The 14,253-nt window shown below is 43.3% G+C and overlaps 1 protein-coding gene across 12 annotated transcripts in view; it reads left to right on the forward strand.

Annotated features, from left to right (window-relative positions):
• ATP8B (ATPase phospholipid transporting 8B) overlaps positions 1-14,253 on the forward strand; it is a 74,176-nt gene that overhangs the window by 21,862 nt on the left and 38,061 nt on the right. For 3 of the 12 annotated variants that reach the window (XM_086975897.1, XM_086975896.1, XM_086975898.1), the window contains exon 1: positions 10,899-13,037. The exons of 3 other annotated variants lie outside the window; for them this stretch is intronic. In XM_086975897.1, coding sequence (XP_086832023.1) covers positions 12,383-13,037 — 655 coding nt within the window. In that variant the 5' untranslated portion in view covers positions 10,899-12,382. Of the gene's footprint in view, positions 1-495; positions 1,097-9,880; positions 10,249-10,698; positions 10,763-10,833; positions 13,038-14,253 lie in introns of those variants that run through there. 6 more of the 12 variants (XM_086975895.1, XM_086975902.1, XM_086975903.1 and 3 more) reach the window with 6 other exon arrangements.

Raw genomic sequence — 14,253 nt, forward strand, 5'->3', positions numbered from 1 at the left:
AGGATTTTCTAGAAAGATCGAATTGTATAGATTAGGAACCGTGACTCAGGATCTATCCTGAAGCAAAAATATATCTGGACGACATACACATCCCTATGGTAAACGGCTTATATTATGTAACATTCTTGTTCTTCGACACTATGCACGGGAGGTCGAATTTGATATTAGGAAGCACCATATTAGCGCTGATACAAGGACGTTTGATGCACTGCCTTTTGCGTAATCCAGGAAAGAGCCTTAGTCCTGCTAATTTGACGCTATGTTTTCTAGGAAGTTATTCATTTAGCCGCACTGTTAGTAGTTTAACAAGTCTACAAAAGCAGGCTGTGTGTGCACCCCGTCGAAAAAAGTCAATTAATCAGCGAACCGAGGGACTGCCTTTCGGGACGAACTTCCATTACCTCATCACCGTGAATGTAACACTACGCGGACAATATGCCCTATTCACATTTGTATGCCCGTCTATTTATTAGGTTGCAGCAGGTGCTGAACATTGGCGGCCTGGTCATAATCGTCAGTTCCATCACTGCCAGCTTTCGTGAGCCAGCCACAAACGTGTGATCGTCCCGCATCTTATTCGTCTTTAATCACTCGTCAATCGACCTCGCCGAATGCTGAAGTTACGTGCAAATAATAAGGTCGAAACACGAACCGTTATAGTGGTCGCCAACGGCAATGCCTCCCCATCATGAGGTGCCTCCTGATCCGATATACAGCTGTAGCCATAACTCGAAGCTCCATAAGTTTACTAACTTGCATCACAATCAAAGTACTCTTGGTTACACAGTTAGCAACAGCGAACAGCAACAACTATCGCAAATTTGTGAGATTGATCCGGACAGTATTGAGTTGGCAAGCGGTGAACGAGGAACCCCGGAATCCGTTGGCGCGGCTGTTGCCACAGGTGATTTTTGTGTTGACGGCGGCGGCGGCAGAGGCGCGATTTCTCTATTGGGCCCTAAATCTTTAACGCGAGCAGCCAGCGAGAGGATGTCGTATCTTAGTCTTAAGACCACAACAACAGGCGAGAGCTCAAGGAGGTCGTCACTTTTAAGCGTCGTCAACGCAACCGCCAAATTCTTCGCGGGGAAAAAAGGTCAGCAATTTCAGCCAGTAAATGCGAACTTAGACATTTTTTCTGTAAATGTCCGAAGCAGTCAATCTATGATCCTCTCCCTCGGCCGGCAAATAAAAGGTAATTCAGCTCATTTGTACCGGTTCATACCCAACGGCCTACATTAGTGATGCATGCGCAGTGAGCGGTCAGGCCAAAGCGATCCCTTTTTGTCATCAGGTTTTCCCTTTCCATTCATCTCAAGCCTATCGATATTTGACCGATGACAAAAAGCAGATATAGAAGTAAAGGAACCATATTTATCACATCCCATCGTTCCACGAGTCCCGTCGTTGCCTATTACGGAGGAAATTGACCGTTGAATTATTTTATATACGAACTCGAAAAATGAAAATAAACCATCGAACAGCGATCGTGATTGAAATGGGGATGTATATTACACCTGGGAAGCTTTGTCGAAATTTTAAACAATGGCCAGCGCGAATTAAATCCAAATGGACTTTTCTACGTGGCTACAATGTGGATGTATAATTATTAAAATTAGTATTAGAAACACATTAATGGGCCTTGTCAGGTCTTCTTACGATCCGAAGCTTAATAGCACAACATGGGACAGAGAAGAATTATTAGACACGGGCTACTTTCTTGGCTCATATCGTTTGACCACAGCGCGTAAGTTAGGGTTACGGTAGTAAGTTCGAAAGATGGCGTCCGAAAACAAAGTCGAAATTAGGAGAACTAGCTGCGTTAAGATTCGTAAGTCCAATCAGTGTTAAATAAAACAGTGATATTGTTGTTGTAGAATATCAGGAAGTTGAAATGATCTTTTCGGCTCTTATCCGATATGAGTATTATTAATTGGTACATAAAAGCCCATGTAGTATATAATTCAGGATTACTTTGAACGAAATTTGCCTTTATCCTACGACCCCCAGGTAGGTAAATAATATTGTGAGTAAATCTGAGAAATCGATACTTATATCCTCGTCCCTTAGCTAGGTACTGAAGGCTAATGGTCGGAGTGTGGTCCTTCGGCTGAACTTTGATTCTGCTCTAAGAGCTTTATTAACTGTTTTCATATTGTTGGTACAACGTTTGTGAAAGGACTGGAATAGCAGCGTTACGGTCCGTAAAGTAACACATGTTTACCTAGAAATGTCCGGAAGACATGATGCGTGCGTAAAGCAGTGAAGTTGGAATGAAAATATAATCTTTCTTCTGTAGTTCAATAACCTCCATTGCACAATTGGCGTTTAGCTTTTAATTTCGTCACATTGAGTCCTACCCATCTAAAGGAAACATCAGGATTTGCAGTTGCATTTGGGAATTCTCCACTGCACTTCAATTTGGTAATCAGAGCATCGTTATCAGCTGCACCTTCGCGTAGCATCGGTGGCGTGTGTGACTTGATGAGATACCCTCTGAAAGCTCTATACGCATTTCCAAAAGCCGTTAACGTAATAGACGTAATGTCTGCATACGGGAAAATGCAACGCGCTCATTGTACCGTATGCACGCATTTCTTCTCGTTCGATGTCGTAGCTTCCGAGAAAGAAGCTTTGTCGTGAATCTCAGCATTAGAGTCACAAGGTCACCATGTCGATATATAACCGGACAAACATTAAGGGGCGCATTAATCGAGCTAGTGCATCATGGATTCGTTGGAAATCGTCGGCAATCAACTGTGGTCCATGGTTTATGCAATAGGCCGGACAGCATTGACTTACCTGGCAGTTCACCCATACAAGGAACAAAATAGGTCAGATACAGTCGCTAAGGCTCCTGTCGCGGCTAAAAGTTATTGATTGCAAGTCAATACAATGGCAAAGTCGTAAACTGCGCGAGACCCGCTTTGCTACACGTTACAGAACATGCAGCAGCATAGGAGCTGGCTTTTATCGAGCTTGCTACAGACATTATCCACAACGTCGACGGGGAATGTCCCGAAATGAATCAAATTCAAAAAGACAGAAAGTTCACAGCAATATTACCCTTTTTACCTTGCTATATACGGCAAAAACCCGTTCGGGTCGCCTGAAAAAAAACTAGCACAACACTTGAGTCTTATAGTAGTTTTTTCAATTGTTTTATAGGGGGTTGCACAGCATGTGGACCACCGAAAAAGACCGTTTTGTTGTAAATGAAATTACGATTTATTTTGGACCCTAATCTAACTTGAGAAATTTCTATCTACCGTAGTTTAGGATTAGATTTTTGGATGACAAAAACTCAGAAAAGCTTAAAAAAAAGACTCGATACGTTTTCGTTACATATTTGCTTCTAAATTAATCCCTAGTAAACTAACGCGCAATTATTGACTTATAGTTGTCTTCATGGATGGAGCAAATTCCTATTTTCAAAGTAACTTTAATTCTAATAACTTGTAGGCGCTTCAGGAAAGCCCTGCATAAGTTTGCTCAAACTAACATTTTTTGAGCCTACAGCAAAATATAATTCATATGCATTGCCTTAACACTTTAGAAGTTCTTTAACAAGAACAAACCGTCTGATTACTCAGTGCGATCCACTCCGAAGCTTCTGAAGCTCTACGGACATAGTAATATTAACTTGAAACAAGCAAATGCTATTTCTGTAAATACACGTCTAAGTTCAGCTATGTACATGATACAAATATAGTTTTAGCGGTAGTAGGTTATCAGATAAGTTAGTGGTAAATTAATAGCATGCAGTAAGCTCGCTAGTAATTAGCTGTAACTTATTACGGACCTCAATAGTCGAACCACTCGTTCCTGAACCAATAGTTATTAACGCTTTAAGTACGAACATCTTTGAAAGGCGATGGTACGTTGATTATCGTGTTATCGTGGACGACTAGTTTGGCATTGACCCATTAAATATACCAGCTAATGAAACGTTCCAATACCATGGGATTGAGCAGGATTGATTTCTAGAAATGCCATGTTTTGCGCTGACCCTAAATCTATCCGTGATGAATAAACTGATCCTACGTATAAATCTGCTCCTTACTAAAAGCAAAGCAAGGTCTAAGGGTGTCGCATCTTTCGAGCTCTACGTGTTTGCAAGCCAGTCTTGGTCTCGTCCGTTGTTCTTACATGGTTTTACAGTAACCTTTTATCATTCAGTGCAAGTCGGATTCGAATCTGCAGTGCCTGATTTTTTCATTGGTGACCTGGCTGCCTGGTTCACTCAAGACTGTCTGAAAGACGTAGGTGCCTTCTGCGTAAGCCTTGACAACTGATTGACAAGGTCAGTTTACCCACCCATGTCCCAGTTCGTGCTCAAATCATCCTTCATGACTGTCACTTGATAACCCCATGACTCAAACATCATGTCCCTTAGTACACTTAGAGACAGCGTTATCTTCTTGGAATATAGTTGCTGTTTTAACCGAGCGTTCAGCGGGATGATGCTGCATTTATGGAATGCTGGAGTAGCCAAAAACTGTAAAGAGCCAGAGATCCAGGCCTGAAAGGCGTATCGCACAGGTGTTTGCGGTCTATTTAATATTGAAAGCGATCCGTCAGTTGGATTTAGAACCACCAGACCTCGTTGCGACAGGGATAGAATAGGGCAAACGACTGTCGCGTTTCCTGTGCTTTCCTCCTACCTGCACCTAGAGGTGAGACAATAAATAACGTCTCGCTTTCCCTCAGGTCAATATAACCCGTCCCACCTACCGCCACCGCCCGCGACATTCGGCCACAGCGTGTAATGATAACCTATAAGCGTCGTTTGAATACATCGTCAATAAAATCGTAGGCGTGTCAGAGAGCCACTGTAAACAACCCTATAGGCTTGCCTTTGTTCCTGCTTTGAGGAGGAAGACCTGAATTGCATGTATTCAGTTTATTGGACAATTAATTAGTCATTCTATTTTTATGAAGTGGATTCTATTTATGTGGAGCGTCATCGGCTATCCCTGGTTCGCTGTAGCCAGGTACTTAACCTACTAAATCATCGTGCCGATGTTTTAGGTCTCATAACGTTGAACTGTTACTTATTTTAATTAGAATAAGAACAAGATTCGTGCAGTCTAAGAGACTCGATGAGGGTAAATACCATTTCTAAACTATGTCATTTAGGATGTAATGACGCACGTAAGTATCAACGTACATACATACGCAGCAACCGTGTATGTATCCGTCGTATCCAGAGTCTGTTGTCACAGTTACGGCGATGGCAATTAAAACTCGGCGATGCCACGCGAGCTAGCTAATGTATTAACGCGGGCGGATCACGGTGGCATTTCGAAATCTCCTCTGACTTCATAGAACCACCATTCGTCGCTCCGGAAGCCAGCAACGTCTGTTTCAGGGTGGTGTCATCTCCGGTGGCAACTGACTATAAGAACCTGCCGTGAAGGTGGAGTTCGCTAACGTTTTTTGCTCGCTGATTACTTTGGCAGGCGCTACGTTGTGACAGTCGACTTTTGCCACCAGTCGTATTTTTCATCGCAGAATAGATGCTGCAAGATGAAATTATATATAATACTTTGTCAAAATGAAATCTTTCGGTGTTCTTAATTCGACGATTAATTAAATCGTTTTAACACCAATGTTAATCTGTCTGTTTAACGATCATTTTCACAGTAGTAAATTATAGGTAATCGAGAAATATTTTTTTTTTTCGGTAATAATATGGTTAACGTCGGCAACGGATTAATTCCACTTAGTGCAGCGTTCTTTGACGGCTTATCATGACCAGCACGTGTCAATCGATCTACTGGGCCTTTGGAAAGCAGTGTATTACCATATAATTGAGAACTTATTTGATCGAGGTGCGACATTAGACCGAGTTGCGTGTTTGGTCCCCACGCAATTCCAGCCGACCAATGAATAAATCTAAGGTTCGAAACTGTAGGACAGTTTGAGATTTACGCCTTAGTTAAGGATGTAAGATTTTGGCCAGTTAATTTACTCTTGTACATGGCACATAAGAAGGTATAGATGTCCATAACTAATGATACTATCCGATTATGTAACCGGGATTACGATCGTATCAGAGCTTTGGCCAGCCCCATCAACGAACCGGCTAACGTCTAAAGTAACAAACATTTCAGTAGCGAAATCTGTGTACTTTTTAGAACTTCCCAACACTCCATCACGTTTGGCGGGAAAATCGTTGAGTTCATCCGGAAGACATCTTGGCAAGACATTCGATCGAGAGTGGCCCAATTATTTCCTCACATTTGCATTACCATGCTATCTGGTCTTGGGGATAGGGGTTTCCCCGATATATTCCGCTGCACTGTTACGGCGCGTACCGTCAACATCTTGATTCCTGGGTATTTCGTCGCCATAAAGATGAAGTGTCGAACGATCGTATTTTTCCTGATAACAGCACGTTATTATTACAGTTGGTGACAACGAGAAGAAAGTGAGGGGCAAGTAGCAAGAAGGCTGGTTAAATCGAGAATAGACGAAGTAGTTACCCAATACGCAAGGCCATCGTCGGTTTTAAAGCGTTTAAAGAGCGAGTTGTTGCCGAAGCTACAAATTTTAGCTATCCGAAGTATAAGCAATGGATTGGGATTTCGAAGACAGCAGCAGGTATTTACGGCTAGTCACATAAGCGTATGTTTGAGGCTGACTATGGTCTTTTGCTATGCCAGCTTATTACTGATCTGTTGTAGGCAGCGAGGGGACGCAGAGTGTTATCTGTTCCAGCAATTTCATCGAAAGTCAAGAACATCAAGCGAGAGGATATCATGCGCGGACTCAGCATGTTGGGATACCGTTCAAGGCGTTCCTGTAGAACATCCAGAAACCGTGTCTATGTGACAGTCTCGTTAAGTACCTGTCGATGGCGCTGTCGCCTGACAGGCATGTGCGCGACTACCGAATCGCTAGACCCGAATTGTCGCCAGAGTCAGCTAGCGTGGCAGATACAAAGCCCCTGATGTTTCTCACCGTCGAGTTGGGAGGTCTAAAGGAAGGTGATGTTAAAAGGCTGCAACAAATAGGTCGTCGTCTGAATGAAATTACTTTACACTGAAAAAATGTTCCTGGGTGTGTATCAACGGCTTCCGTGGCGAATCAAAGGGAACCACGCTGTTCCCAAGCGGCAAAACATGATTCCGTGGGCGTGCAATCTACCTGGAAAGACGAGTGGACATGCAGACAGTTAAAAGACAGTACAAACGGATACTAACACGCTTTCACATCGGCCACGGCGTACCCTCAGGTCAGTAAGGTGGAGACGTAATGTGAAGATTGGCAAAAGCTTAACAGGTCGAATTCATGCACTCTTCTTCAGTTCGAGAAAACCTGTAGACAGAGAGATTGTCGGTTGGAGAGAATGCCAAGGTTTGTGCAGGTAAAAGGGTGTTCTCAACAAGGGGAAAATTCGATACGCGTAAATAAAATAGGTACCGTAGTATTCTATGGAGCGCACGAAAATAATCAAACAACTTCATCAAACGTTTCCGCTACAGCAAACCTAGCTAGCTCTTAAACAGGCGTCGTAGCTAGTCTAAAGGCCTGGCATTATTAAAAAGGAACTAACGTAGATCGCGGACTATCCTATACCATACGCTGGGACACATACGTGAGTAGCGCTCTCGAGTGCTTCAGCGCGTACAAATAATTGTTAATCCCTAGGTATTTCCGTCGTGCAGAGCGAATAAATCGCAGCTGTGAAGGTACTAGGGTATCGCTGTACATGGTATCAACAATCTGATAAAAGGCCATTAAAATTAACACAGTTATATTGGTCCGGCCATTCTAATTATCGGTTAACATAATTATAGACGTTTAAAGTCTGTTCTCTGATGCACAAATCTGTATCCATCCGTCATGAATGAACTACACTGAACCTTCATAGCGATCAGGCTTCTAGAAACGTTCTCAGGAGCGAACATAGGATGTTGCTAGGGGAATTTTAGCTGGGATTTAGTGGACATCTCGTGCAGTAATGTCCTGTTTTCAAAGGCTCGTACGATACACGAGACTGTCATGAGATCTTCAAGTGATCGGTTTTTCAAATAGACGCGGCTGAATTCGAATGTTTAAGTGAAAGGGTAAGTGAATATGCAAACATAAACCCTTCGCAAGTTGAAATGTTAGCATTAGCAAAGAGGAAGCAATATTCATCACTCTGTTCTGTCATCTTCAGATTAGTGTAAAGTATAGTTGGATTGCCTTGGTTCGATGACATTAATTTGTGTAGCGTTCTTTTTTTTATGTGAGAACCCTGTACTGCACAATTTACGTTAAATAAGAGCCTTTAACGTTTACGTCTATGAGACTTCACGATGCGAGCATTCTTTCAACATATAGACATGCTTAATGCAGTCGCCCGCTAAGCGTTTATAACGTTCACGTAAACAATGACCTGTAATGGTGAGTTCCTGTTGAATTTACTTGGACTCGCATGGTTAACTGCATGTCACCACTGCGTTAGCGAATTGATGCAATCCTGGTTACGACCCATTCGATAATGCCAAGTGACGGATAAAGACGTGTAGTCGATGTACTTTTGTTCTGTTGACGTTGATTTATGGCGAACTTCGTAAGCAGACACGGTGCTAGATAAGAAAGAAGGCTAAGTAGAAGAGCCTAACCTTGAGGTACATGTGTCTGCTGCGTGATTGTTATGGCGTTAGTGGTAATCATTGTAGTAAAACGAAAAAATCTAAAGAAGCAGAAAGAACGTAAAAGATAGCAACGTTATTTGTCTTTTGGACAACGCCCTTCCGCTATGATCCTGCCTGATGCTGCCGCTACCGGAGCTCGTACGACTTCCTTCGCCTTTCCCTTTCCCAACACTCACGATTTCCTTCCCTCATCTGAGTAAATAGGCAGCCAACGAACCTTTGCCATATCTCCTTAGCCGCCTATGCCGGTTCCCCTTAGTCGCTCGCGCAATTGCGGCGCCAGCACTAGTGTCTTGTGTCGTATTCTGTCTCATGTACACGCACGAACGTGAATGTGGGTGCGCGTTACATAAGCGGCGGATAATGGCCTTCCTCCTGCAATCCTCCCTTTCCTAGCCTTTGCCGTCGCTTATGACCTCGACGGTGGTTACTTTGCTCTGTCTCTTCCCCTTTTCAATTTCCCTCCGCCTTTTTCTTCCCAATTCTTGCGCTTCCTCTGATCGGCCAACTTTCGATGTCACGTCTGTGAAACAACCAGCCGTCACCGCGCTGTCGCTTGTCCTATTCCCTCCTTCTCGACTGCGGCCGCTGCTCTTGCCGCCTCGCCCACGTTCGTTCGTTCGTTCACGAACCTTTCTCCTTTTTCCGTTCGCCCTCTACTGCCTGAGTCTGTCCAGCAGCAGGCTATTGCAAACCCTTTCTGGCTCCCCTAATTCTTCTGCTTTTCTACGCCTCCAGTCGTAGAAACTTTGTTTCGACCTGACCACGAAACCCACCATTCGTCAGTGGAAGAGCGGTCAGCCACGTGAGCTTGTCTCGTCATCAAACTACATTCTTAGAGGAAGTTTATCGCGGCTAGAAGCGAGAGTAAGCGAAAAGGGGCGTAAAGAAGCTAGGGAAAGCGGGCCGACACAGCGACAACGTGGCCCAAACCCCCACTACATTATTTTACCCCGCTGGTAGCGTTCTTGCTGCACGCTGAACTGCTATTTGACGTTAGAAGACTGTAGGTTGGATGGTTGAGGCCGATGCCTTTCTGGAGGGGGGATTGTGTGGGTGTTTGGGCTGCGTGCTGCTGGCATAGGAATATCACAAGAGCTTTCGGCTGCTGCGGCTTGTTCCTTCCTCCAGTTCGTAATCGTGGGTCCACACCCACGACTGTGGCTTGACACTCCTTGTTCATCCTCGGCTGGGCTGAGCCGGGCGGGACCGAGAATGCGTCCTTACCGTCAGCTCATCGGCCCAGCGGCGGCTGCAGCGGCAGTGTATTGCCACCGACAGCGACGGCCATTATCAAAGCACGTCGAACAACATCTAGTCACATTGTACCGACCGGTATCGTCGAGATGAAGCCTTAGATCGCTTTCAACCTTTGCTGCTTGTTCTACTGTGGCAACAAGAGGAAACCGACAGCGTGGTGCACGACTCAGCAACTCTAGAACGAATCAAGATAAACAACGGTGCCTATATTCTGAAACATTTAACTGAAGTAGACACAATTGCTGTCATGTGAACTGCGCGCATTTAAAGCATTTGTAAGAATGAACCGGTAATACAGACGACTTCTTCTGCAAACCTTTGTAGCTTTCAACATGAGGTAACATACCCGAAAAATTTTAGAACTGACTGATATACGTGGACGCTGACAAGAATCGCTGACCATATTATTGTTTAGACTTCCCGCTAGATTTCTGAAAATTAGGTGTCCCCAGACCTTCTTTTTATTATTTGCGTTACTCAGCTGATTCAGTCAGAATCGTCACGGTCTGTAACTTTTGTCTTCGGATAAGGATTTAGTTTCTGCTCCTTTATAAAAGAACTTTCATTGTGTTATCTGCACTGACATCACAAGTGAGCCAATTTCAACTATGAAGTTTACAATTCGCTATAGGCGAGTATCCATCAGACGCTGGAGCTATATTAGTACAATTGGAAATCTCTGCTACATCTGCTAACTATTTCTAAGGATGAATAGCAACCATTTAAAAAAAGCAAGAAAAGGTAGACACTTAATCAAATAACCCTACTGCGTATTCTGACGATGCAGATATGCCTTGGCGACCCATCTCCGATGTAAATTTTGTCTGGAGCCAATTCTTTAACGGCCAACGGTAATAATTTGGTATTTTTATGTATGGTACATACCGAGAATTTTAATCTATGTATTTTATAGGCAGTGCACCATTAATATTCGTGCGTAATAGGACTATTAGACAATTCAAAACCAGTTATTTATCAAGTACTCAAAAACCCTGTCTGTTTATTACTGATTTACTCATATAGACGGACCTCGCTTTACAAAGGCTCCGAGACAAAGCGGTTATATGTTAAGCGCCTAAAGAAGCCCAAGAAGGCGAGTACCTCGCCTTCATCCGTCTGACAACAAAGTATGAGACGAAATCCCCTACGATGGTTTGCACAGTAGACAAATTTCGGCAACGGACAGCAAACTATTAAACATCTATAGTCCTTACCACTGACCAATGCGACGAATATAGAATCTGTTGTCAAATGCTCCGTCCGTATCCGAGAAAATAACTTTTAAAAAGGTGATAGCCTCAAGACTATACGACGACTATTGTCAAGTAATTTAAATCATCTACGACACAGACCACATCATTTAATACCGGCAGCGCAAATGACAATTTTTACCACAGGTGTTTCAAGCGAAACCAAGTTAAAAGAAGATCACATAAATGCTCGTCATAGAAGTTATAGCAGTTAAGTGTCATCCGAATACCCAAACATAAACGTGTGGACTGCAGTGCCAGAGATCGCCCGTTTCAGCTTCAAACTATAACCCTGTCGACTCTATACGAAGAACACCTGTGTTCTTGAAGTGTTCCAACATGTGGCCTCGGAACTGTCCTCGCAAAAAACGTCTATCCAGAAAACCATCAAAGTACTTTGAAGAAAATCAATTCGTTAAGGATGTCTTAAAATCAATGACAGCATATCGCGCTCAAAAGCGCCGCCTTATCTAAATGTGGAAGTCTCGTCTTCGTAAAAGGACGCCTTTAGGTCCAAGATGATGCTTGGCCAAGACGCGTGCCTCGTCTATCTACTATACCAATGAATAGAAACAGATAAAGGGTATTGAAGAGGAAGCTGTTGTATGGTTGAGATGGAACTTGACTGAAATAATTAATGGTCATTCCAGTAAATCCTATTTCTTACAAATTGTACCTATAATTTCGCTTTGATTGCTTTGTTTGGTAAATTTTAACATAATGATGCTATTGCTGGTGAACTGTTCTGTAATTAAAGAACAAGAGCCCTGTAAGTTAATCTATTGAAAATACTTCGACGAGGTGAAGACCAGAAGGCTTAGTAGAGACGTCAATGTGTCTTAACCTCATGATCTATCGAAGGTTTCCGTCTCATGACCCTGGGTCATGAACGAGGTAATCTTGTACAGCGATGGCATCGAAGAACGTGGTTAAAATCGTGGCAGAGACGGACCGAAATATTTCCGTTCCCCGAGTACGCGCAGAATCTAGGTCAAACCTAGGCTCTGTTCTAAAACGTCCAGAGCGTTTTGCAGCAGTCTAAGACACGCCTAAAGCCATGGTCTAGCCACAGTAAGATCCAGTAAAGAACAAATGCGTTACGCAAATATACATTGCTAAAGAGATTTCCTCATCCAGGGTTTCTTCTAGAGATACAAGATACGAGCGTAACTGTATCAAGTCTTGCATATTTGTGTTGTGTACACGAGACACTTCGTTGTAATGCTGATGTCTCTGAGCCAGAGGGGGAACTATTCTCCCGATGAACGGCGGTCCCCTAACCGTCGAAGGGACCATGATCGAAACCGAGATAGAAAGCGCGGCAGTTCAAATGAAGAACGGCGAAAATCCGCCAGTGGGGAACCTCGTGAACACCGGGGAAGTCGATCTAGCCCAGGCGGTTCCACGCCCCACGACGACGATGACTCTTTACAGGGAAACCGTCACAACTCACCAAGGGAGCATAGGCACTCAGATGGCGCTCTTCAACACCATCATGGACGTCATCGGTCTTTAGATCGAAATCATCGTTCCAGTGGACAGCGGACTAGAGAATGCAGGCAACATCGAAGTAATCGAAAAAGTTCGAACCTGAAAAATGATAGAGAGTCTCACGTACATGAAGCAAGGCCTAGCGCTACTTGGAGTGGTCATGGCAGTATCGGCAGTGGCAAAACTTATCACCATCGGGTGAGAGACTCGAGTTCGCCATATTTCAGTACTTTGGCAGGGGGAAGTGAAATAGGCGTCGGCGGCAGCGGCGGAAGGGGTGGGAGTACGGGTGGTGGAGGGGAGCCGAAAAAGTCTCTTACGAGTGGGGCTTCCAATGGCTTCGATCGTGTGCGACGTTTCTCACAAGCAATCATTCACGGATTCCGTGAGTACAATTAGCAATGGCATCGTATCGTTACTAAGTGAATCCAACATGTAAAAAAAAAAAACAAACTTGCTGACTGCATATATGAATACCTACTTTTCCAGCTATAGGAAAGAATGAAGGCTGAGAGAAATCGATATTTAGTTTCTTTTCTTTTTTTTGATACTATTATTCTTTACATTTTACAGAACTTGAGCGCACGCTGCGTATTTCTTTGACGTGCTACATGACACAGTGACAATGTGTTTCTCTTCCACTTTGCTAGAAAAATTTTAGTGGGAAGGAATTGCAAAAAATAAAAGGTCTTCAAAAATGGGTTATCCTGACAGTTCGTTAGATTACTTGGATTTGGTTGGCAAGTAGTAAAATGCTAGACTTTTGTAAGGGCCCATTTGATTAAGTTAGGAAAAGACTCATCCTTTGCAGCTTCTAAGGATACATAACGCACAGAAGGGCAGAACGGTGGAGTCAAAGTCGTCCTCCTCAATGTTATTATTGAAGTAAGCCACTCATTATAATAAAGTTCCCCTATAATAAAAGTTATCTAAAAAGGTTTAGATAATTAATTAGGCATGAGCCACACCGAATAAAACCAAATAATTCCCAACAAGTAATAAGCTCTTATTTATCAAGGAAGCGATCATAAATTAAATCTAAAGTTAGCTTCCATTCATCTTAGCTTTCTTTATGTTAATATATACGGAGAATCGCGTAAGACATATGGTGATTTATGTCAAACATTTGTTTCAGGTCGTGAGCGCATGTTCAGGCTTTCTCATTCGCAAACTTTGTCCTGATAGCTAAAACATTCTCAGCTTGACGTGTGGGCGGTTCGATGCCATTCTCGAGTTACTATTTAGATTGGATTGTTATATAGCGTACGACGATACATTCAGCTCGTGATAGATGGTTCATTGACGGATAAGCTCGTAATTGCCGAAAACCGGTTCAATTGTAGGGCTTCTTTTCACTCTTCACTTCCGTATTAATTCTTAGAAGGAGTTTAATGGGGGTTGTAACAAGAATTGTGGGCCGAATTCGCAAAGTTGATCGGGCTCGTTGTTTCCTGTTTTGCTTTAAAAAATGAAATTTTGCCACTCTTTTTGCACACCGTAGCTGGATTTCATATTCATTATGATACCTTTTATCCGAAAAGTCCCCACAGTGCCAAGTTCAATTGCTGTGTAACTTCGGAGGTGCAAGACGGTGAGGACGC

This window comes from Varroa destructor, unplaced genomic scaffold (assembly GCF_002443255.2).
Source record: "Varroa destructor unplaced genomic scaffold, Vdes_3.0 BEIS01000007.1, whole genome shotgun sequence".
Classification (NCBI taxonomy): domain Eukaryota; kingdom Metazoa; phylum Arthropoda; class Arachnida; order Mesostigmata; family Varroidae; genus Varroa; species Varroa destructor.